The sequence below is a fragment of the Panthera onca genome, chromosome A2 (genome assembly GCF_046562875.1).
Source record: "Panthera onca isolate mPanOnc1 chromosome A2, mPanOnc1 haplotype 2, whole genome shotgun sequence".
Taxonomy (NCBI): Eukaryota; Metazoa; Chordata; class Mammalia; order Carnivora; family Felidae; genus Panthera; species Panthera onca.
In genome coordinates this window covers 11211218-11235513 of record NC_138340.1, presented here as the reverse complement: position 1 = coordinate 11235513, position 24296 = coordinate 11211218, and the positions used below count along the sequence as shown (strand labels likewise).

At 41.5% G+C, this 24296-nt stretch overlaps 2 protein-coding genes and 1 pseudogene across 2 annotated transcripts; 1 reads left to right on the top strand and 2 right to left on the bottom strand.

Moving 5' to 3' along the window:
* Positions 1 to 11564: 11564 nt before the first annotated feature.
* Positions 11565 to 12568, bottom strand: LOC132679762 (olfactory receptor-like protein OLF4). Its single transcript, XM_060633590.3, has one exon. The coding sequence runs from the start codon at positions 12551 to 12553 to the stop codon at positions 11621 to 11623; it is 933 nt and encodes a 310-aa protein (XP_060489573.2). The 5' UTR covers positions 12554 to 12568; the 3' UTR covers positions 11565 to 11620.
* An 8243-nt stretch (positions 12569 to 20811) lies between these two features.
* On the top strand, positions 20812 to 21041 carry LOC144614138 (NADH dehydrogenase [ubiquinone] 1 subunit C1, mitochondrial pseudogene; annotated as a pseudogene).
* A 1986-nt stretch (positions 21042 to 23027) lies between these two features.
* LOC132679753 (olfactory receptor 7A17-like) lies at positions 23028 to 23996 on the bottom strand. Its single transcript, XM_060633584.3, has one exon. The coding sequence runs from the start codon at positions 23994 to 23996 to the stop codon at positions 23028 to 23030; it is 969 nt and encodes a 322-aa protein (XP_060489567.3).
* Positions 23997 to 24296: the final 300 nt, after the last annotated feature.

The window sequence follows — 24296 nt, the reverse complement described above, 5'->3', positions numbered from 1 at the left end:
ATCACACAGTCCTGAAGAATTTCAAAATATAACTTGTTGACCTAGCTAGTTGAATGCTGAATCACAGTGTTTACAATATTAATCTTCTATCTAGTTCGAACAGGATGCGGTGCCTGAGAATGGGGAAGGGTGATTACGCCAAGCAGGTTTACAAAAGCTCAAACAAGCAGTTAAGAGGAAGTTTTATTTCTCAGTAACTCAGCAAATGTGGTTTTAAGCAGAACTAATATCTAGGGAACAGGAACAGCACTTCTAGGAAAGCCCAAAACAAACACTGGTTCAGCATCTCATACTCTGGGGTCCTTCTAAGCTTACATAGGTCATAGTTTACTCCCAGGCTACAGGAGGCTAGCTATGTTTGCCCTAAGATACCGTGGGGCAGTGAGTTCGTGACTTTTTACATGTTGGTCTTGCCTAGGCCAGATCTTGGTAGAAGGGATAGGGGAGCGTTTTGCAACCTAAGTTATCCATTTAGCAAGCAGGCGAAGTTATGGAAGCAAGATAGGGCGGTTAGTAATTTCTGATAACCCTAATAGGGAACTACATAAGCTTTTATCTCAATTATTCATGAAAGGTGAGTTTAAGCCAAACTTATATACAATAAGCTTTCTGATATCTTACAAGTTGATCTATTACAGGTATTTGGGCAAATTCTGCAACAAGGTGATATTGGAACACAGACCTTGATAAGACAGAGAGGTAGATGTGGGAGTATGGGGGAAATGTGCCCAGCAGAGGGAATGGCCAGTGCAAAGGCCCTGAGGAATGTACTTGTTTCAAATGTTCAAATCAAAAAGGAAGCCAGCACTACAAGGGGAATGAGCCTGAGAGACACTGATGACAGATGCTGTCAGACATGTGATGAAGGAAGTGACCTCTCTGCTACTACTGTGACCTCAAGGCACAGGGCCGTTCTTGTCCACACTACCTTTCCCTCTGTATTCATCATGCTGCAAAGCCATCCCATGAATTGACACAGAACCCCGTCTTGGTGCCTGCTCTTGACTGAGTTCTGGCCCCTGTATTTTGTCACCTTGAGATTAGGAGTCCTGGCCCCTGTTGTGAGGACTGATCACCCTCTACAAGTCACACACACACACACACACACAGGACACCATGGTCTTCTGGGTCGTGTAATCCCTGTCTTTACAGCCCCCACCATCCAGGTTATGCTGGGAATGGATACAACCCAAATAGACCAGATCAGTGATCTTTCCCCTGAAAAATGTAGAAATGGTTCCTGGAAGTGTTAATTCCTAAGCCTCCCATGGGCAAATGAGGTTGAAGCTCCATGTTGGGATGGCTATCTCCTGTTGTGTATTTCACAAACTTATGTTTAATAAGTGGAAAGACAGAGGGATGGTGAATGAAATGGATGAGGCAGAGTGTGGAGAATAAGCTTAGGAATTCCCTGAGCTTGCACCGATGAGTTAACAAGGCATAAAGAAAGAGAAAGCCACAGGATGAAGGCATCCAACAGTAGGTAAACAGGGCAAAGGTCCCAGTATAGGACAAAAGTATAGGAATAGGAAATCTCAGGATAGAAGCATCCAAAATGAGGTAAAAAGTTTAGGTATTCAGGGCAGAAACAACCCCCAACTGAATACAATAGCAGAAAGCTGCTTTCCCAGGAAGGAAGGACTAAAATTAGGTAAATGGATAAACAGGGCTGTAGACCTCAGCAAGGGGAAGTTGCCCCAAGGGGAGCTAATTAGCAAAAGAAAGGTGCCTTGTAGACCCTAAGGTAGCCTGCTCTGTCTGGCTTGCGTCCTAGGCCAGTTTAGGTAAACAGAGGTGGCGCCTCATGTCTGCTGTAAACAACCATCTGCCTGGCACCAGGATTTGTTTTGCATTGACCCAAACCCCTAACACCACACGTCTTCAAACCCCAGCTTCCCCCACACCCATGAGTTAATGTTGACGGTTCCATTGTCTCTCTGCCTGCCCATCACACCTGTAAGCCTACTGATCCTAATGAAAACAGAACAAGGACCCTGACTCGGGGCCTTGTCTCCTCCTGGACATTTGCCTCTCTTGCATTACAATCCTGTGTCCCCTCTCTTGCTAGACAAGACCCAGAGTATAGGACAACAGAACAAGGATGCAGTAAGCTCAGGGGGTCCCCAAGGGATTGTGACAAACAGTAACCTCCCTTGCTTCTGGAAGCTTTGCACCCGACCACCTCCCCTGATGCCCAGCAAAAACTATGTGAGAACACATTTAACTCCCCCCAAAGACGAAAGTGCCGATATCTTCCTAATGTCAAACACTTTACATATAGCGGGGCCAAGGGAAAAAATGAGCAAGAGGATAAGCCAACACTTCACAAAAGGAAGCACACGTGATTGGCTGCAAGGCGCACAGTTACAAGGTCAACCACGGAAGACTTCGCTTTCATGTGCCTCTGGCATCATTACTTGGGCATTTCGTCTTCATGGGGGCTGACAGCAGGAGAGCCCTGTTATCCCTTTCGCTTTTTAATGTTTATTTCTTTCAGAGAGAGAGAGAGGGAGCACAAGCAGGGGAGGGAGAGAGGGAGAGAGCACAAGCAGGGGAGGAGGGAGAGAGAGACAGAGAGAGAGAGAGAGAGAGAGAGAGAGAGAGAAAGCACACAAGCAGGGGAGGGACAGAGTCCCAAGCAGGCACCATGCTGTCAGCACAGAGCCCAACAAGGGGCTGGATCTCACAAACGGTGAGATCTGAGCTGAGCCAAAACCAAGAAGAGGTCTCTTAACCCACTGAGCCACCCAGGCACTCGTCTCCCTTCCCTATGTGACGTCCTCTCATTGATACTCTTGGACTCTGGGTATTGGTCTCTTTTTCACAAACCCAAGGGGCACCTCGAATCCTCATTCTGTATGTCAGCCAGTGGACAGAGGCTTCCCCAGACCATGCTCTGTAAATGCTCCCGACATCACGACAGTCCAGTTTTGTACCAAATAACTTGTTTCACATGATTATGCTTGACCGCATGATGCCATCCGTATATTTATATTATTGTTCTCTGTCCTTGGTGCTACACAGAAACATACGCTGGTGAAGGGATTTCACCTTTTTTGTTCACTTTTGTTTTTGTCACAAATGTATGTCACTATATGGTTAATATGAAAAACCCAAGGATATGAAAAATTATAGAATGAAAAAAATAAAGGGATGATGCAACCACGTTAAAATGAGTAGTTTGAAAACAACTGTCCACAGCAAAAGTATGTGAAACATAAAAACTAACTGAAATTGGCTATAGAAAAGAAATTATTAAGGATATCAACATGGATTCATAATTAAATTGTCAATGGCTTACACATGAAAAAAAATATATAATGTTCCTAGAATGCTCAGTTTTTATTTGTTAAATGAGTCAGAAATTAGGTCTCAATGTATAAGGACATTGACCATATGGCAAGGTTTTATTTCGGTTTAGTTGGAAAAGGTTGAATTGCTATATAACAGCTAGAATAAATGAATATCTAAACCAGTGCTGGCAGCAATGGATATCTATGTGGAAGAATATGCAGTTGGTCCCCTCCTCAGACACTTCACAAAAATTCAGAGGGATTATGACCCCAGTGTAAGTGTAACCATACAATATAGCAGAACATCAAGGAAACTACATACAACATTCACAGGTGAGCAAACCCACTAAATAAAGCCATAATCTCAGAAGTAGGAAGATAGATTTATTTAAATAAAATTTAAAAATTTTATGATCAAAATATGTTGCAAAAATCAATTGAGAAACAATGATCTCAGGAAATCATTTGAAATGCTGATAATGTTTTAGAGAGAGAGAGAGAGAGAAAGAATAACCTATGGGCATATAATAATAATAAAACCAATCAGACGGTCATCAAACATATGACCTTGGCTGAAACTGAGGGATAGTTTAGGAAAATAACAAGATTTAGGAAAATAACAAGAACTGTCTCCTTCACCCAGCAGCCTGGAAAAAAACTTACAGGGCTGTTACGTTGTTTGTGGTTGAAACTTTCCAATAGGAGCCAAAGGGTTATTCTGAATTTGTTGGGGTAAGAGTAAGTATTACAAGGTTGAAGGCAGAACCTGAAAGTGACTGTATTACAGATACTGACATTCTTTCACCAGGAGTTTCCCAGTCTCTGCACCCATCCTGCCCAGAGCCTGCCCTGTGGTGGGGAGCGTCCTGGGCCCTGTAAGATGTTCAGAGCATCCCTGACCTCTGTGCACCCCTCTCCAGCCTGACAGACAAAGTGTCTCCAGACATTGGTCAATGTCCCCTGGGGGACAAAATTATACTCGATTAGAAACACACATTGAATTTAACAATCTCAACATAGTTTTTCTAGCACGGCCATAATAGCGACTGAATGATAAAGAATAAGAAAGATCTTCAAGAGTGTGAATGGCACTCCCTCTGAAACTGACACAGCCACTGAATAAATACATGAATTACTTAATTAAGCAAACAAACACCGTGACCACTTGCTCCGGGCTACGTTGGATTGGCTCTCAAGTGGTGACAGTTAATGATCTTGGCTTCCATTCTCTCTGACCCTCTCACCCACGGTCCACTGGGCTGTTGGACTCACCTGGCTGGGGTGTCTGACGGGAAGGTCTCCTTGTGGAAGCCTGAATTCTTCCCTGGATAGCAGATGATAGGGACTAAAGCTCTGCCCTCACCTGAGACAGCAGGAGGCAGTGAAACATCAGTCCTCAGCCAGAACTAGGATTCAGAACAAACAGAAAAGCATGCCCCTTCCTGTGCAAGGTTGCATGGGCTGACAGACAGGAGACCAGGAGATATTTACAGCTCCCTGTGTGTACTCATTAGGTATATTCCCTCTTCTTACTCCAGCACAGTTCCCAAGCAGAACACTTTTGCACACATAGGAAATTTCTCTAATGAACCATGTTCCCAAGAGACCAGTTTAGAAGTAGTGAATCCTCAGGGACACCAGGGTGGCTCAGTCGGTTGGGTGTCAGACTTCAGCTCAGGTCATGGTCTTGTGGTTTGTGAGTTCGAGCCCTGCGTTGGGTCTGTGCTGGCAGCTTGGAGTCTGGAGCCTGCTTCAGATTCTGTGTCTCCCTCTCTCTCTGCTCCTCCCCCACTCTCAGTGTCTGTCTCTCAAAACTAAACATTAAAAAAAAAGTAGGGAATCCAGTTGGATGGGCTTTTTTTTTGTTTTTTTTTTGTTTTTTTTTTTCTCCTTTTCCTTGAGCTTGCCTCCCTCCTGGTGAGTAAATCTGCCAGCACCTTATCTTAGCTCCCAGTTACGGTTTCCTCCAGGTCTGAGACTGAGGGATCCTGCCTGGACTAGGTCTCTTTATCTTCAAAGCATTGATTTGTGGTGGGGACCCAGCTATCTCCAGACGTGTTTACTCTTCTTTTAAATGTGGTGGAGAACTCAGTTCTTCTGATGATAAACCTTGGGCACTACGCACATTGGGTTCAAGATACGTTTGCCATTGCAATTAGGACTTTCTTACTTTATCTCAAGCTAAAAGCTGTCACTTAGCCCCACTTATAAAGGCCTTGTTAATTATAAGAGATATACTTAGGTCTTTGCACATGCTATCACCTGTATCGAGCATTTACAGGGAATGTTTAATTCAATGTTCTGTAAACGTGTCGTCCCTGAGAAACTCCATTTCTAAAGTCCATTCTCCAGGCGGGAATGTGCTTGGTGGCATCTGGTGACCTGCCCGAAGTCAGTGCTCGAGGATGTGGGCCTTGAGTGGGATTCTGTCGGGATGCTTCTGGTTCTCAAGCTTGGGGGCAGTGGTTCTCAACCAGAAATGAATTTTCCCCTGGGGATGTCTGGTGACGTCTGAAGGGATGCTGCTAAACACCTCGTCCACAAGAAAGCAGCCTCCAAAAATAGACTTAAGCTGTCCCAAAGGTCTGGTGGAACAAGTGAGAAAACCTATTCTAGACCAGCCCTTCTCCAACCTCACATGGTCTACAAATGTTTATGAATCCACAAGGATCCTGCTGCAAATGCAGCATCTGAGTGATAGTCCCCGGGTGGCCCAGAGCTTCTGCATTTTTGACAAGCTCTCACTTGTTATTTATGTGCAAGTTCCAGTCCGTGTACCACTCTTTGGTTAGCAAGGGTGTGATCCTGTGTTAGAGACAGATGTAGGTAGTTTCAGAGATCTCCTATACAAAAATCATCGTTGCATGTAATTTGGAGGGAATAGTGTATCCCTCCTTCTAGAGGCTGTGTCAATTCTGTGTTTGCTTCTTTTATAGGCAGGCACTAGTGTGGCACAAAATAATACACCCGGGTTTTGTTTTTTTCATGTGTCTATTATTTTGTAACAGTTTTAGTATAGTTGACACACAAGGTTACAACAGTGGGAGGTGCGGGCTTCCAGTTATGGGACGAATAAGCCATGGGAATAAAAGGCCCAGCATAAGGAATGCAGTCAATTTATTGTAACGGTGCAGCCCGGGGACAGACAGTAGCTGCTCTCATGGTGACAGAGCATAATGTATAAACTAGTCAAATCACCTGAAAACAATGCACTTTTGAAAAAGACTTTTTAGAAGCCAGAGGAGGAGCCTCCCAAGCAGGTCCACATCGTAATCAGTGCTTATGAACATGGTATTTTCTAGAGCTCAGGGAATCAAGGTAGGTGATTGAACAGGGCTGCCAATCAGCTGCCATTCAGATACAACGATTAGCTATGATTGTCCAGGTGGCACTCAGGTAGTCACAACAGTCCTCCAAATGTTGAGGAGGGAGTCAAAAGAGTTGGTGTCAGAGAGACTTTGAAACTGCTACCCTGTTGGCTCTGAAGGTGGAGAGAGAGCCATGACCAGAGAATGCAGGTGACCGGCGACAGAGACTGGAAATGGAAAGGAAACAGATTCTCCCCTGAGCCTCCAGTAGGAAGTCAACCCTGCAGACTTCTTGCTATTAGCCCGATAAGACTCCTTCCGAGCTCTGACTCCAGAACTGTAAAGGTGTGTATGTTTTAAGCACCTAGTGTGGAGATATTTTACAGCAGCGGTAGGAATCTCATACTGACACAGTCAATAAAATTATTTCAGACAACCAACTTTAAGCCTCTTGATTCACTCATTAGCTTCCCTTGGTTAAGGGCAATTTACATTTTAACAACCCACAATACGAGGTAAGCGATGAACCATGGGGATCTACCCCCAAAACCAAGAGCACGCTTTACACACTGTATGTTAGCCAATTTGACAACAAATTATATTTTAAAGACGCCACAATATGTAGAAAAAAAATTAAAACAGTTTGGAGATATTCTGCCCAGTAGGTGGTAGAGTGAATTCCTGTGTACATAAATGTGATGTGGTCTGACTATAATGTCTTTGAGGCAACAAAATAGGAAGGGAACTCGTGATCAAAATTAGGGTCACCGACATCTTTTTTATCCATTCATCAGTCAATGGATATTTGGGCTCTTTCCATAGTTTGGCTATTGTTGACAGTGCTGCTATAAACATTGGGGTGCAGGTGCTCTTTAATGGATAAAGAAGATGTAATATATCCCTACAATGGAATATTAGTCAGCCAACAAAAAGAATGAGATCTTTTTGCAACAACATGGATGGAACTCGATGGTATTATACTCAGTGAAATAAGTCAGTCAGAGAAAGAAAAATGCCATGGTTTTGCTTATATGTGGAATTTAAGAAACAAAACAGATGAACACAGGGGAATGGAAGGAAAAATAAGATAAAAATGGAGAGAGGCAAACCATAAGAGACTCTTAAATAAAGAGAACAAATTCAGGGATGCTGGAGAGGAGGTGTGTGTGTGTGGGGGGGAATGGGCTAAATGGGTGAAGGGCATTAAGGAGGGCACTTGGGAAGAACACTGGGTGTCATGGCAAGCGATGAATCACTGGGCTCTACGCCTAAAACCAATAGTAAACTGTATGTGAACTAACTTAATTTAAATACATAAATTTAAAAATAAAAATTAACTTCACTCATTGTAATTTAACATTTTGTGTCTTTATCTCTGCTTCTTTTTATTTTAGGCTGATTCAACCATTCGTTCTTCCTCTCCAGTGCTATCCTCTCCAACTTTTTCTCAAGTCTCCTTTCAACATAAAGATGAAATCATAAATCATCTGTGTGTGTACACATTATAAGAAAGAAAAATGTGTGCAAACACACACACACACACACACACACACACATATGACACAACCACTACACTTGAATGGTTTCCTTGGAGTAAAAAATGTATATCCATGCATTTCATTCTTTCCTTACATTTCACTGGAAGTTATGTTGAGCATCCACTCTGCCTTCAGAAATAAGGAAAGAGAGGCTTAGGGAGTTTATAATCTTAAGAATTACCTACCAAAGCAGTTAAAGCTTAAATTATACACAAATGGAAAATTGCACTATGTGCTATGAATTTTCGTGTAGCTCGTTTAATTCATCAAACTGTACCCTTTAAATATGTGGTGTATTGTGTGTAATTATACTCTGATTAATTAACTGGGAACATATCTATTGTGCAGGCTAAGGGTTGGATAGAGAGCACAGATAGATGATTCTCCTTTACAGGTTTGGGAGATAGCTCTTCTAACAGGGAAGGAAAACCAATGTTACATACGGGTGTAGGAATACTGGGATTCAATGCAAAGAATTCACATGATAATTCATTTTATTTAGAAATAGAAGAATACCCTGCACATAGAAATGTAGTAATAAGACCATAAATTGGCTGAGACAGTAGAGCACTACAACCACACACAGCATCAGGGATGAGCCCTAGAAACACAACAGAGAGATTCGTACCAGACCACAGATGCATGAGGAGCCCAGCAGAGATTAGAAATGCTTCCCAGAGCTCCTGGGTGGCTCAGTCCCTTAAACGTCTGACTTCGGCTCAGGTCATCATCTCACGGCTTGAGGGTTCAAGCCCTGCATCAGGCTCTGTGCTGACAGCTCAGAGCCTGGAGCCTGCTTCAGATTCTGTGTCTCTGCCCCTCCCCCACTTGTGCTCTGTCTCTCTGTCTCTCAAAAATAAATAAATGTTAAAAAGAAAAAGAAAGAAATGCTTCCCGATATGATCCCGTTTTATGCTAAAGTTATCATCGATGAGGAGAACAAAAGCAAGAGAAATGTAGCTAAACATCAGTGTCCTTACAACTTGCAGTCCACTGACAAATCCCTGAGTCATGTCCAGGAACTCGAGGCTGCATTAATGTTAATGTTTTATTAGACAAGAAAAGCAACCTTATCTTGACAAGAGCCAAACCTCCATGGCCCCGTAAACCTCACTTTCAGCATAAAGGAATTCCTTAGAAACGTGCTATCTCTACTCCCCTCCTCCATAAACTTAAAAGTATATGATCAGTCATTCTTTACAATCCCAGTGTAGCTCTTTCTGCCCATGGGTCCTATCTCCAAGCTCTAATAAACGCACCTTTTTGCATCATAAAAAGTCTCAAGAATTCTTTCTTCATCATTGTGCTCAGCATCCCCACATCATTATGATATCCTGTTTGATAAGAACAGCCTGTTTGTTATACAGCAACACCTGGCTGACACAATCACCCCAGCAAACAGACTTGAGGTGATCAGACATGTGCTGCTTTTTATTTGTGGCATATGGTCCGACAATTGAGGAGAGTGGTTGTCATCCTTCTGTGGTTCAAGTCTATTTCTCGTGACTTGATGAACAAGTGACTATATGTAGGCTCCCCTCAAGGTAACGGGGAGAGTTTGTAGGACATGCACGTTTGTGCAGAAGACCTGGGGACCCTGAACCACATGCCAGCAGGACATACAGCTCTCGTGTGAAGCATCCTCTGGTCATGCAGGTGGGAGAGATTTCAGAGCAAGACAGAGGTACGAAATGGATGGGGCTGATACTGTTCCTTTGCCAACCCTTAGCATTTGTGACAAAAATTAAGAAAAGTGAGTTATTTTATGTATAATACCAGGAAGTGTCATATTAACAGGTAGCACTGGAAGTTCTCAAGTAGAAATAGGAAGAAAATTCCATGATAAAGCATAGAAGACACTGAGCAATCCTTCACCTCAAAAACTAAGTCCCTTCAGCTGTGGACACAAATGTTCTATGCTTCAATAAGTAGATGCACAGGATCAACTGTTGAAAGAAAGAAAGAAAGAAAGAAAGAGAGGAAGAAAGAAAGAAAAGAAAGAAAAAGAAAGGAAGGAAGAAAGAAAGAAAGAAAGAAAGAGATAAAAAAGGAAGAAAAAAAGAAAAAAGAAAGAAAAAAAGAAAGAAAAAAAAGAAAGAAACTTGGTAGTAACAGACAGTGTTTTGAAATTTTGCCTCCTCGTATTTATGGTCGTCCTGACACTAAGAATATATCCGGTTGATCTACTTATTTAAGTTTGTCTTTCCATGTAGACTCCACTGGGAGATATATTATGCTGAACAAGTTTTGTCTTGGGCTATGGTAGGCTTCCTGGACACCGCACTGAATAACAGGGAAAAAACAGGAGACCTATTAGGAAATACAGTAGCATGTTTTTTAGAGTAAGTGCCTGACATTAAGCTCTTGATTATAGTGTAAATGCCTGAAATTAAGCTTTGGATTTCTGGGACATCCATTTGAAAACAACCATGTTGAACAAACATACTGTCAGGTGTATGACACAATTACCAAATTAGCACTCAGACCGCCCCAGCCAGGAAGTTCCTGTTGACAAAGCCCTGGGTAACTAATGTAACTGCCCTTGAGTGACCTTGCTTTTCCCCTTCAGCTGCTGAAATCTGCTCCTATAAAACTGTCCAATAAGGTGTGAACCCGCAACCCCCAGCCACTCTGGCATGGTCCTCAATAAAGCCAGATCCCTCAGCGGTGCTCCCAGTGTCTGTCAATCCCTGTCTTCCTTTCTCAGACCTCTCCAAATGGCCTTTGGTCATCCCATGTGCCGTCCGGGATCTGTGAGTAAGAGGCATTGCTTTTTTAGAGTTCTCTGATGGTGGTGCCGAGGTGTGTCTTCTGATGACAATAAGAACCCGAGGGCCAGTGAGTCACAGCATAAGCTCTGGGAATGTCCACAAGCACATGGGCACGTGCCGGGGCTTTCCTAGCCAGAGCATTGTGGTGTCAATAGCCAGAGGCTTAAAGGGAACACTGTTAGAGTCCACATCATCAGTAGGAATGCTTAGGTTGTGATGTAAAAAGATTGACAGACACAAGGTGAAAACTTTGGTTTGTATGTTCATCTGCAATAAAATTATGGAGAGGGCTTAGGGGCCAAGTGTAGCTTTTTTCCATATGAAGACTATAACTCGTGATTATGTTCTTGGAAAATCTAGGGGAGATTTACTTCTTGTGGGATAAGTCATTTGAAAAGAAATTATTTTTAAGAAATCCACCTTGTCCCATTAGATACAGAAATTTCCAGGCATTTATGTTCTAAGGCTGTGGAAAACACTGGGGATGTATGAAAATGGACAAAGGGGAAACTATGTCAGACAGAGCAGAAGCTTGATAAAGTGAGTTCCTTAAATGTATAGAGAAGTTGAAAGCAAACAAGAGGAAATTCCAGGAGAAAAATAGAAGGAGCAGATTCTCCTGCCAAAGTCTATTCAAGGAAGAGCAGTCTTGGTTCTGAGGCTCTGCCCTGCAATCATGGACATGTCTCCAACCCCAAGACAGTTGGCCATTACATCACTTGAACCCCAACAATTCTTTTCAGAGCACTCTTTATGTCTCTGTTCCTCAGGCTGTAGATGAAGGGGTTCAGCATGGGTGTGACCACCGTGTACATCACCGAGGCTGTGGCACTTGAGTGGGAGCTCTGGGTAGCAGCAGAGCTGAGGTACACGCCAAGCATCGTACAGTAAAATAAACACACGACCGACAGGTGAGATGCACAGGTGGAAAACGTTTTGAACTTGCCCTTAGCTGATGCAATCCCACGTATGGAGGAAACTATCTTGGAATAAGAGTAAAGGATCCCAGCAAAAGGACCACCACCCAGCAGGACAGCTGCAAGATACATCACCACGTTATTAAGAAAGGTGTCAGAACAGGCAAGCTGGAGCATCTCATTGAGTTCACAGAAAAAGTGGGGAATTTCTACCTGTGTACAGAACGACAGCCGCAACATCATTAAACTCTGTAACAGGGAATTCAGGACACACATGATCCAGGACAACAGAACCAACAGCCCACAAAGCTGGGGGTTCATGATGATCGTGTAGTGGAGGGGGTGGCAGATGGCCACAAACCTGTCATAGGCCATCACACTCAGGAGGAAGACATCCATCACAGCGAAGAGTATGAAAAAATAAATCTGTGTGATGCAGTCATCATAGGTTATGACTTTGCTCTGAGTCTGGATGTTCACCAGCATCTTTGGGACGGTGGTGGAGGTGAAGCAGATGTCTACAAAGGACAGGTTGGCCAGGAAGAAGTACATGGGCGTGTGGAGGCGGGAGTCAGAGCTGACGGCCAGGATGATGAGCAGGTTTCCAAACACAGTGATCAGGTACATGGAGAGGAAAAGGCCAAATATGAGGGGCTGTAGTTCTGGTTCTTCTGAAAATCCCATAAGAAGAAATTCTGAAGTTCCTGTATCATTTCCTGGGTCCATGTGGTGGAGGTGACTACCAGTAAAGGGGAAAATAACATGACAAAACTTCACATGGGCCTGGCCCACATTGTTCAAATGCTACCATGTATTTCCAGTCAATAAAATAATTTCAATATTTTGTGAATGGATCTGGGCCCCTTGAGGGGATCACCGTTTCCTGTCTGATTAGTAATTTTCATCCCAACATCAGTTTTTCCCCCAATGGCCAGGTATCATAGAGTTAATAAATTATTTCATGCATTTGAGGAATATATGGAGTGTCAACCATGCTGTCAGCATTTTCAAGTCATAAGGTAGAGGGTATTGGAGAGGAATGGTACCTTCAATTCAATGATGGTGACTGGATACACACACATATAGAAATGAGATAATTCTGAGTTAGGAACAGAGGCTATGAAGAAAATGAAGGCATGTAAAAAGAGAGAGTGGATGGAGTGTTATGTTGGGTGTTCGGTCAAGATTGGCTAAGAAGGTGACATTTAAGCAGAGACTTGAAGGAAGAAAAAAAACATCCTGGAAAGTGGAAAAGGGTCAGCCAGTGCAAAGGCCCTGAGGAGGCATTATTTTTTTTTTCCAGAAAATCAAGGCTCAGAAGGAAGCCAGTGTGTTGAGGGGAATGGACAAGAGGTAATTGTTGTGAATTTCATGAAGACATGTGGCCTCACAGCTGGTTAAGGTTCAAGACACAGGGAGCTCCTCGCCCACACTATGTACCTTTTGCACTTTATTCATCTGGTTACTGTAGTGTCCTGTCCATGGAACATCTCTTCTCAGTATCACACCCAACATCCTGAGAAAACACTTCAGGGGCGGTCGCATTGAAGGAGGTTGGAATTTTTAACAGGTAGCAAAGGGGCACTTTCTAATTTTGCTGTCAGAATTGTGAAGTGTTATAAAACCCTGGGAGACCTTGCAGACATTTACAAATATTAAATTACATGGGGCACCTGGATGGCTCAGTCGGTTAAGGGTCTGACTTCAGCTCAGGTCATGATCTCACGGTCTGTGGGTTTGAGCCCCGTGTTGGGCTCTGAGCTGACAGCTCAGAGCCTGCAGCCTGCTTCAGATTCTGTGTTCCCTCTCTCTCTGACCCTCCCCTACTAACGTTCTGTCTCTCTCAAATAAACATTAAAAGAATACAGATATTCTTAGGGCACCTGGCTGGATCAGTTAGTGGAACTCATAAGTCTTGAGCTTGGGGTTGTAAGTTCAAGTCCCATGTTGGGTGTAGAGATTACTTAAAAAATAGTACTTGTTGGGATGAGCACTGGGTGTTGTATGTAAGCCAATTTGACAATAAATTATATTCATAAAAAAAGATAATAGTAACAATATGGCAACCATTAGACTTTTAAAAAATTAAAAAGATAGTGTCTTAAAAAATACACATATTCTTTAACTCATGATTTCTCAGTCTCTGCAGTGTGGACATTCTGGACCAGATCCTTCTCTGTAGTGGGGTGTGTCCTGTGCATTGTAGGACGTTTAGAGCATCCCTGGCCTCCGTGCACCCCTCCCCAGTGTGACAGCCCAAAATGTCTCTGAACATTGCTCATTATCCCCTGGAGGACAAAAAACCCTTTGGTTAAGAAACATAGTTTATCCATTTTAAAATATTTTGTAACATTGATATAATAGAAATTTAATGAGAAAAAATATGTGACACTATCAAAAGTGTAAATGGCACAGCCACACCATGAAATGTCCTGCAGGTGTTGAAATCATGAATCAGGGGGGCGCCTGGGTGGCTCAGTCGGTTGAGCGTCCGACTTCGGCTCAAGTCACGATCTCGCGGTCCGTTAGTTCGAGCCCCTTATCGGGCTCTGGGCTGATGGGTCAGAGCCTGGAGACTGCTTCCGATTCTGTGTCTCCCTCTCTCTCTGCCCCTCACCCGTTCATGCTCTGTCTCTCTCTGTCTCAAAAATAAATAAACGTTTTAAAAAAAAATCATGAATCAGGGGCACCAGGCTGGCTCGGTCAGCAGAGTGTGCAAGGTGTATGTGTGCATCACATAGAAAAATTTCAAAAAAAATGAAGACTTTTGAAAGAAAGAGAAAGAGTGAAAATGCACTTCGGGTAAGCAGAATAGCTCAAAACCACTGCATGAAACAAAATTGAAGGAAGACCCTAAACCAACTTCTGAACAAAGCGAGTTGAAAGAATAATAATTTAATGATCTAAATTAGATGGCCAAGGATTTGGGATAAAAGAGTATGAGAAAGTCTTTTCACGTGGAGACAAAGCGATATCTAAAGTTTTAATTTTATCTCACATAAACATATGTGGACCAATCATGTTTATGGAGGGTAAAAGTGATTCATCAAACATAAAAAAAATGCCTTCCAAGTGATGTACTTTCAATTTTGGAAATAGATCCAATAATAAAGGGCCAAAAAGAACAAGAGAGGAATACAGAGTTGTGAAAACTAGTTGGAAATATGTAGAAAGGGTATTTTAAGAGCATAAGTATGCAGAAAGACATTTACTGTCATTTTTGTGGAAAGCAGCTCTTCACAAGTGAAGAATGTTAAGGTGACAGTATACTTCTTTCAGAAAAAAAAAAGAAAAAAGAAAAAAAAAGAAAAAGAAAAAAAAAAGCAGCGGAGAGAGTATATTATAACTAAGTCACAGAGTTTACCACACAAAATTTACACACTCTCACACATTCTTCACAAATAATTCTACACATCATAAAAAAGCAAAATGTCAAGGAGCCACATTGGTGAAAAAAATGGCAATTTTTTGTTCGAAAGAATGGAATAAAAACCAGGAATAAAACCACTCTGACCCCACTATGCAAACAGCAAGGATTCCCACAGACAATTTTCAATAGAGAAAGTGAGTGGCTAGCTAACCCAGAATATATTCAGACTCATAGGTATTTAGCTAATTGTAAAGGAAGCTCTTTAGCATATCCCTTTTCACACAATTGATTTAAAATTTTTTCTTTTTTAAAAAAGTATTTGTTTATTTTGATAGAGAGATAGACACAGAGAGAGAGAGAGAGAGAGAGCGAGCGAGCACAAGCAGCGAATGGGCAGAGAGAAAGAGAAGGACAGAGAGGGGCTCTGTCAGGGCAGAGCCCAACTATGGGACTTCAATCCTATGACACCTGAGATCACGACCTGGGCCAAAATCAAGTCAGACACTCAACTGACTGAGCCACCCAGGTGCCCCTAAAAATTTTCATTTGAATACTCAAGAGAGAGAAGGTGCTGTGATATGCCTGCTTCATGTAGGCATGATGTACCCCTTTTGCAGGATGTACTTGGGAGAATTCTTTCATCTGGATTTTTCTCATCAGTACGGAAATGTAATCTAATATGTCCTACCTTAAAAATGAAAAGACATGTCCTCACTCAGTGTATGTTCCTCCACAGCTCATACTTGACTTTTCTACTCTGGTTAATTGCAAAGATCCTTGGTCTTAGGTTCTACTTTTATGTTTCCCATGCCCGGTCTGGGTGGGTTTCCATTAGTATCATTTAGTTGTTAATGTTGAACCTTGCATTTCTGAGTTCAATATTTACTTCTATTTATAGCATCATAAATACAACAATCAATCAATTTACTAATCAAGCCAGCAAACAACTACAGCAAAGTCTCAGCTCTGGCCAGGCTAGATTGGCTCTCAGGTGACCTCAGGAAAATGTTCTTGACTTTCATTCTCTTGACCTTCTCCTGCAGTACTTACTGGGATGTAAAACTCATCTAGATGGGGTCTCTGAGAGGAGGGTCTCTACATGCATTTCAAAACAGCTACCTCATTGGATGGTGGAGGATGAAGCTCTGTCCCAGACGCGACAGCAGGGATGGGTCAAACTTCAGTGTCCCATCCAGACTTAGGACTGCAAAAGAAACGACCATGTCTTGTCCAGCCTGATGTTGTACACACTGTGGGGCTGCAACAGAGGAGGTATTTGCAGCCTCTTAATTCTGCTCATTAGGCACATTTCACTGTTGTTTCTCTCACCTTTAGGCACGTGATTCCCCTGTGGGACACCTATGTGGACAGAGGTAATTATTCCTGTTGAATTTCTGTTCCTAGGAGACCAGGCGATAAGCCATCTGAAGCCAGTCTTTCTTACTTTTTCTATTACTTCTGCCTTTCAGAGATCTAAACTCCCAACACCTTATCCCAATCCACAATGAACATTTTCTCCTGTTGAAGACTGAGAAATCAGTCTTAACTAAGGTCCCTTGGATTCTTCAAAGCATTGATTGTGGTGGAGACACAGCCCCTGACATCTCTAGCAAGTAACTTTTCCTCTTTTCAACAGAGATGTTAAGTTTGTTCCTTTGATACAAAACCTCAGGCACTACACCCGTGGGCTTCATGACAATTTTGCAAAAACAATTAGGGATTTCATACTTATATCACAAGTTCAGAGCCAGTACTTAAAATGCCATTATAAAATGTTTGTTTATTGTAAGAGATATATTCAGATCTTTTTATACACTATAATCTGGATTCAGCAGCTTCTAGGAATTGTCTGATTTAATTTTTATAAAAGTCTGTTCTGTGAGGAAGTACTATTGTGAACTCCATTCCCCATGGGGAAATGGGGCTTGAAGAATTTAGTGATCTTCTCAAGGTTATGGTTGCAGAAAGGGGTTGGTGTTGATTGGATTCTGTCAGGGTGCTCCATTTTTCAAACTCTGTCCCATATTTCCCAGCCAGAGATGAGTTTTTCCCCCTGAGCATATTTGACAATGTCTGAGGCATGCTGCTAAACACCTGTGGTGAGCAGGACAGCTCCCAACACAAACAATCATCCTGCCTCAAAGGCCAAATTGAGAATGTGTGAAAACCTACTCTAGCCCAGTGCTTCTCCAACTTCAAGGTGCATATGAATCCCCTAGGATCCTAGTTTAAATGCAGATTCTGATTTTGCAGGTGATGGTGGGCCCAGGATATGGTGTGTCTAACAAGCTCCTGAATGATGTTGATACTGTAGGTCCTGGTCCGTGGACCACTCTTTGAGTAGCAAGGCTGCTGTCCTGGGATAGAGCAAGGTGCAGGTGGTTGTAAGGTCTTCTTCACAAAATAAATTGTGTTTGTATAAAATTTGGAATGACAAGTGTATCCGGTCATTCTAGGCGCTGTGATAAATTCCGTGTTTGTTTCTTTTATATAAGGGCCGTTGAATGACACCAAATAAAATACTTTTGGAAAAGACTTTCTAGCAGGCAGAATGAGAGCCTCCTGAAGGTGTCCACATTCCAATCCTTGGAAACTTTGAATAAGTTATTTTTTAGAGTAAAGGGGGAGAATAGAGTAGCAAATAGAACAAGACTGGTAATGAGCTGACCTTAAACTAAGATTGACCAAGATTATGCAGGTGGAGTTAACATAATCACCATGGTCCTCCAAACATAGGAGAAGGAGGCAAAATAGTTGGGTCAGAGAGAGATGTGAGGATGCCATTTTGCTGGCTTTGAAGATGGAGAAAGGGCAATGAGCCAAAGGATGCTTGTTGTCCCTAAAAACCACAACAGGAAAGAAAACAGTCTCTCCTAGAGCATCCATGAAGGAACCAGGCTCTCCAGACATCTTGATTTTAGCTTGTGGAGACTTATTTCAAGCTTCTAACCTCTAAACTGTAAGAGCGTAAGTTTGTGTCTTTTGAGCCTCAAGTGTGTTATTTGTTAGAGCAGAAATAAGAATGTAATATAGATATTCATGTAATAAAATTGTTTTGGAGGAAAGTGAATTTCATTCTCTCAGTTAATTCATTTTTCTTCTCTTGGGTGAGGGAATTTTGTGTTGAAATCCAACCTTAACTGGAGGGGAAAAAAGTCAATTTGGAGCTTCTGCTTCATTGCTTAAATGGAATGGAAAAAGTGAACTCCCCATTGCTAAAATATAAACATGACTCACTCACACATTCACTCACTCACTCACTCACTCACTCCTTCACTCTATCTATCCATGCATCTATTTATTTATTTTAAACATAATTTCTATGCCCAATGTGATGTTTGAACTCATGACCCTGAGATAAGGAGTCACATGCTCAAGGCACCAAGTTGACTCATCCATGAATCACGTGACTCTTGATCTCAAAGTTGTGAGATCAAGCCTCACGTTGTGTGTAGAGATTACTTAAAAATAAAATCTTATAAAAACGAGGTACATATCCCACTAACTGAACCAACCAGGCACCCCTCGACTTTAGTCTTAAATATGAATTCTCACTTTGAGACCTTTGTGCTTTAAGATAAGAAAAAGTAATTCATTACTAAAGTTCATCCATTCTACTTAAAATTTTATTTTAATGTTTATTTATTTTCAAGAGAGAGAGAGCGAGCAAGTATGGTCAGGGGAGGGGCAGAGGGAGAGAGGGAGACACAGAATCTGAAGCAGGCTCCAGGTTTGGAGCTGACAGCACAGAGCCCGATGTGGGGCTCGAACCCATGAACTGTGAGATCATGACCTGAGCTGAAGTCAGACCCTTAACCGACTGAGCCACCCAGATACCCCTCACCCATCTACTTTAAATTTTGTCTAAATTTCTACATTGTTTTAATTCCATGCTAATTCAAACATTCACTGTTTTGATTTCTATCCTCTCCAAATGTCCTGTCAATATAAAAGATAGGGTTATTGTGTCTGTGTCATATATACATGTGTAAGAGTGTATTTGTATGAAGTAATGTACAAATGCATACATATGTACAGGTACATACACTCCCTACCTATGAAAGACTTGTTGGACGCACCAAATATTTCCAGACACTTATTTATTACTAACAACATCTACTTGAATTAGGTTTATAAACCCACATCACCATCAGAAAGAAGAAAACAGAGGTTTGAGGTTGATTACAGTCTTTACAATTATGTAACAGAGCTTTAAACGTTTGGGCACTTTCTTAAATTATATTTAAAAGGACTTATTCAGTATGTACTCTTAATTTTTGTATGATTCCTTTAATTCAGAAAATTTTGCATTTAGTTATTATTTTTTTTATGCTAAAAATGTTTACATTTTAGTTTTAAAGAGAGAGAGCAGGGGAGGGGCAAAGAGAGGAGACAGAAGATTTCAAGCAGGCTCTGTGCTGTCAGCACAGAGCCCAATGTTAGGCTCGATCCCATGACCATGAGATCATGACCTGAGCCAAAATCAACAGCTGGTTACTTAACTGACTGAGCCACCTAGGTGTCCCCAGAAATTGCTGCATTTAAGTATGTTTAATTTATTGTATGTCATTGTATTTCAACAAATTATGAGAAAAAATCTGTTATAACCAATAAATGAATTCAGCAGGGCACAAAGTCAACATACAAAAATTGGTTGCATTTCTGTACACTAATAACAAATGACCAGAAAGAGAAATTAAGAAAACAATGCCATTTACTACTGCATCCACAAGAATAAAATATCTAAGAATAAACTTAACCAAGGAGGGAAAACACCTGTACACTGAAAAGTATACGACATTGCTGAAAGAAATTAAAGAAGACACACATAAATGAAAGGATAGGCCCTGCTCATTGATTGGAAAACTTACTACTGTTAAAATGTCCATATACCCACATTCATCTGTGGATTCGGTACAACCCCTGTCAAAATTCCAACATCACTTTTTAGAGAAATAGGACAAACACTTGTAAAATTTGTATGGAATCACGAAAGACCCCTAATATCGAAGCAAACTTGAAACAGAAGGGCAAAGCTGGAGGCATCATGGTCCCTGATTTCAAACTATATTACAAAGCTATGGTAACCAAAACAGAATGATATTGGCATAAAAAACACAGATCAGTGGAATAGAATAGAGAGCCCAGAAACAAACCCACATATATATCATTAATTTGTTTACGACAAAGTAGGCAAGAATATTCAATAAGGAAAGAATAGGCTCTTCAGCAAATGGTGTTGAATAAACTGGAGAGCCTCAAGCAAAAGAATGAAACTGGACCACTGTCTTACATCACAGGCAAAAAGTAACTCAAAATGGACTGAGGACTTAAATGTAAGACCTGAAGCCATAAGGCTCCTAGAAGAAAACATATTGGTCTTGGTAATGATTTTTAGGATTTGACATCAAAAGCAAGAGAACAAAAGCAAGAATAAACAGGGTCTACATCAAACTAAAAACTTGTGCTGGCACAGGAAACCATCACAAAATGGAAAGAAAACCTCCTGAATGGCAGAGAATATTTGCAAATCATATATCTGATAAGAGGTAACTATCCCAAGTATATAAAGAACTCAATAGCAAAGAACAAACAGGGAGCCTGGCTCAGCAAGATGGCACCACCCATGCTGTTGTGTCCCTTCTCCAAGTTGCTGGATCTGGTCAGGCTCTTAAATGGCTCTTTAATACCATCAAAGTTCTATGTTCAGGAGCTGCCACAGGACAGACCTGACTGGCTGAAAGTTGGACTGACCTTGGGCACCTCCACCTCTTGTGGATCTATCTGATCAAACAACATAATAAAGATGGTTTAGAATATAAAAGAAAATGTAGGTTGGAATAAGTGATTGAAACACTAATACAATATACTCCGTATAGTGATGGCACCAGTCCTTTTGGATTCACCAACCTGTTGAGTTGTGAACACGAGAGAAAATGTTGCATGTGGATGAATATCCAATTAGCATTTGTGAATGAAGAATAATGAAGTGAAAAAATAAAAACAAAAACAAACAACCTGATTAAAAAATGGGGAGAAGATCTGAATAGAAATTTTTCCTATGAAGACATACAGATGGCCAACAGGTACGTGAAAAGATGCTGAACATCACTAATCCTAACCTATACAGGATGCATCAGCCAGATCTATTATAGGTACATGAAAAGATGCTGAGCATCACTAATCCCCAGGGAAATAAAAATCAAAACTACAATGAGATATCAACCTCATGCCTCTTAGCATGGATAGTATCAAAAAAAACAAGAAACAACAAGTGTTGTTGCGGCTGTGGAGAAGAGGAATCTCTCATGCACCGTTGGTGGGAATGCAAACTGGTGCAGCCACTCTGGAAAACAGTGTGGAGGTTCCTTGAAAACTTAAAAATAGAACTACCATGTGATTGAGCAATTCTACTTCTGAGCATTTATCTGAAGAAAACAAAAACACAAATTTGAAAAGATATACACACCCCCATTTCACTGCAGCATGGTTTACAATAGCCACGACATGGAAACAAGCTAGATGTTCATTGGTGGATGAATGGATAAAGAAAGTGTGCGGTACTGGGTAATGTATGGAAGTGTCACTATACTGTATGCCTGAAAATAATATAACACTCTGTTAACTATGCTGGAATTAAAATAAGAAAGAAAATAGAATAGAAATTGTGATACACACACACACATATTTTTCAGCCATAAAAATTAGTGAAATCTTGGACAACTGATGGACCTTGAGGGTATTATGCTAAGTGAAATAAGTCAGACAGAGGAAGATAAATACCATATGATCTCACTTACATGTGGAATCTTAAAAATAAGACAAAACCAAATCAAGCTTATGGATACACAGAACCCATTGGTAGTAGCCTGAGGTGGGTAGTATCCTGGGGAGTGGATGAAAAGGGCACAAGAGTCACAAGGTACAAATTTCTAGGTATAAAATGAATAAGTCAAGGGGATGTCATGTACAACCTGGTGACTATAGTCAACAAACTATTATATATTTGACAGTAGCTAGAAGAGGGGATCTTGAAAATGCTCATGATGAAAATAAGTTTGTAAGTAAATACTGTGATAGATGTTAACTGAGTTTATTGTGATCACTTTGCAATGTATACAAATATTGAATGATTACATTGTACACCTGCAACTAATACAATGTGATGTCAATTACACTTTAACAAGATCAACAACAACAACAATGATGATGATGAGAGACAGTGCATCCATAACATTGGCTCAGGTATGAATCACAAGTATCATGGACCCAGATGTGTACTGCGGGCATTCTTAGCCTGTGGCATCATTGTCAATACATTGAGGCTTACGGGGACAATGATAAAATCAACGTTATCAGGAAGAGTGGTTAAGGAGTAAACAAGACTGATGACAGAGCCAAAGTGAAAATCGTGACTTCCTATTTTCCTCTATGGCAAAATTACATAAACGGCCTTAGATGCCAAGTGTAGTTTTATCCATCTGAATAAAACAACTCAGGATTGATTATTCCTTCAGGAAGTCTAGACAAATTGTACTTGGCATGATATATGTCATTTATGAAGTAACCGTTTTTCAGAAATCAAAGTTGTCCTGTAAAAGACACGGAAATTTTCAAATATGTCCGATCCAAAGTCAGAAAGAACTGTGGGAAGGTATGAAAATGGACCAAGGGAAAAACTTGTATGTGTCTTAGAGCAGAAAGCTTAGTAAACTGAGTTTTCTGAAATTGTATAGAGAAGCTGACTTCTAAGAAATGGAAATTTCAGGAAATACATAAGAGCAAATTCTGTGTCACAATGATCAAAGAATCATGGCTTTGACCCTGCAATCAAGGGCACTTCTTCACCAGCAGGACGATGGTCCCTTTTGTCCCTGCCATCCCGAAGGATCTCCTCAGAGCCCCCTTTATGTCTTTGTTCCTCAGGCTGTAGATTAAGGGGTTCAGCATGGGCGTGACCACCGTGTACATCACTGAGGCTGTTGCACTTGAGTGGGAGTTCTGGGTAGCAGAGGAGATAAGGTACCCTTCCAGAACCGTGCAATAAAATAAGGAGACAACTGAGAGGTGAGACGCACAGGTGGAAAATGCTTTATACTTGCCCTGAGCTGATGGGATTCTACGTAGAGAGGAAATAATCTTAGAGTAAGAGTAAAGGATCCCAGCAAGGGGACCACCGGCCAGCAACACCGTTGAAATATACATCACTGTGTCATTCAGAAAGGTATCAGAACAGGCAAGCTGGGTCATCTGATTGAGTTCACAGAAAAAGTGAGGGATTTCTGAGTTTGTACAGAAGGACAATCGCAGCACCATTAAGCTTTGTAACAAGGAATTCAGGACACTCGTGATCCAGGACACCAGAGCCAGCAGTCCACAGAGCCGGGGGTTCATGATGACCGTGTAGTGCAGGGGGTGACAGATGGCCACGAAGCGGTCATAGGCCATCACAGCCAGGAGAAAGTTGTCCCAGCCTGCAAAGAGTGTGGAAAAATAGATCTGGCTGATGCATCCTGTATAGGTTATAATTTTAGTCTGTGTCTGTATATTTACCAACATCTTTGGGATGATGGTAGAGGTGATACAAATGTCCACAAAGGACAGGATGGAGAGAAAGAAATACATAGGCGTGTGGAGGTGGGAGGCAGAGCTGACAGCCAGGATGATGAGCAGGTTTCCAAAGACACTGATCAAGTACATGGAGAAGAAAAGTCCAAATATGAGGGGCTGTAATTCTGGTTCATTTGATAATCCCAGAAGAAAAAATTCTGAAATTTGGGTGTCATTGCCTGGTCCCATGTGGTGGTGGTGGTGGTGGTGGTGACTAGAAATCAGGGAAAAAAGATTAATGTTAGCACAACCAGACACTAGTAACAGGGCAAAAAGGCTATAAATACAATGACATGTGGGAAAACAATCAGGCATAAAAGAAAGCGATGGGGTGTTTTCTTTACAGGGAGTTCAGAAAGATCTACGCACAAGGTGACATTTGAAGAGAGACCTCATTGAGAGAGACCATGTGGTTATCAGGCTTTTCCCACCTCCAGCTACAGTATTTAGGAAAGAAAGGGTATTAGTGAGGCTCTCGACATCAAGTTA

Excerpts from the sequence above, each read along its gene's own strand:
- LOC132679762 (XM_060633590.3), bottom strand. The coding sequence starts at position 12,553 with ATGGACCCAGGAAATGATACAGGAACTTCAGAATTTCTTCTTATGGGA.
- LOC132679753 (XM_060633584.3), bottom strand. The coding sequence starts at position 23,996 with ATGGGACCAGGCAATGACACCCAAATTTCAGAATTTTTTCTTCTGGGA.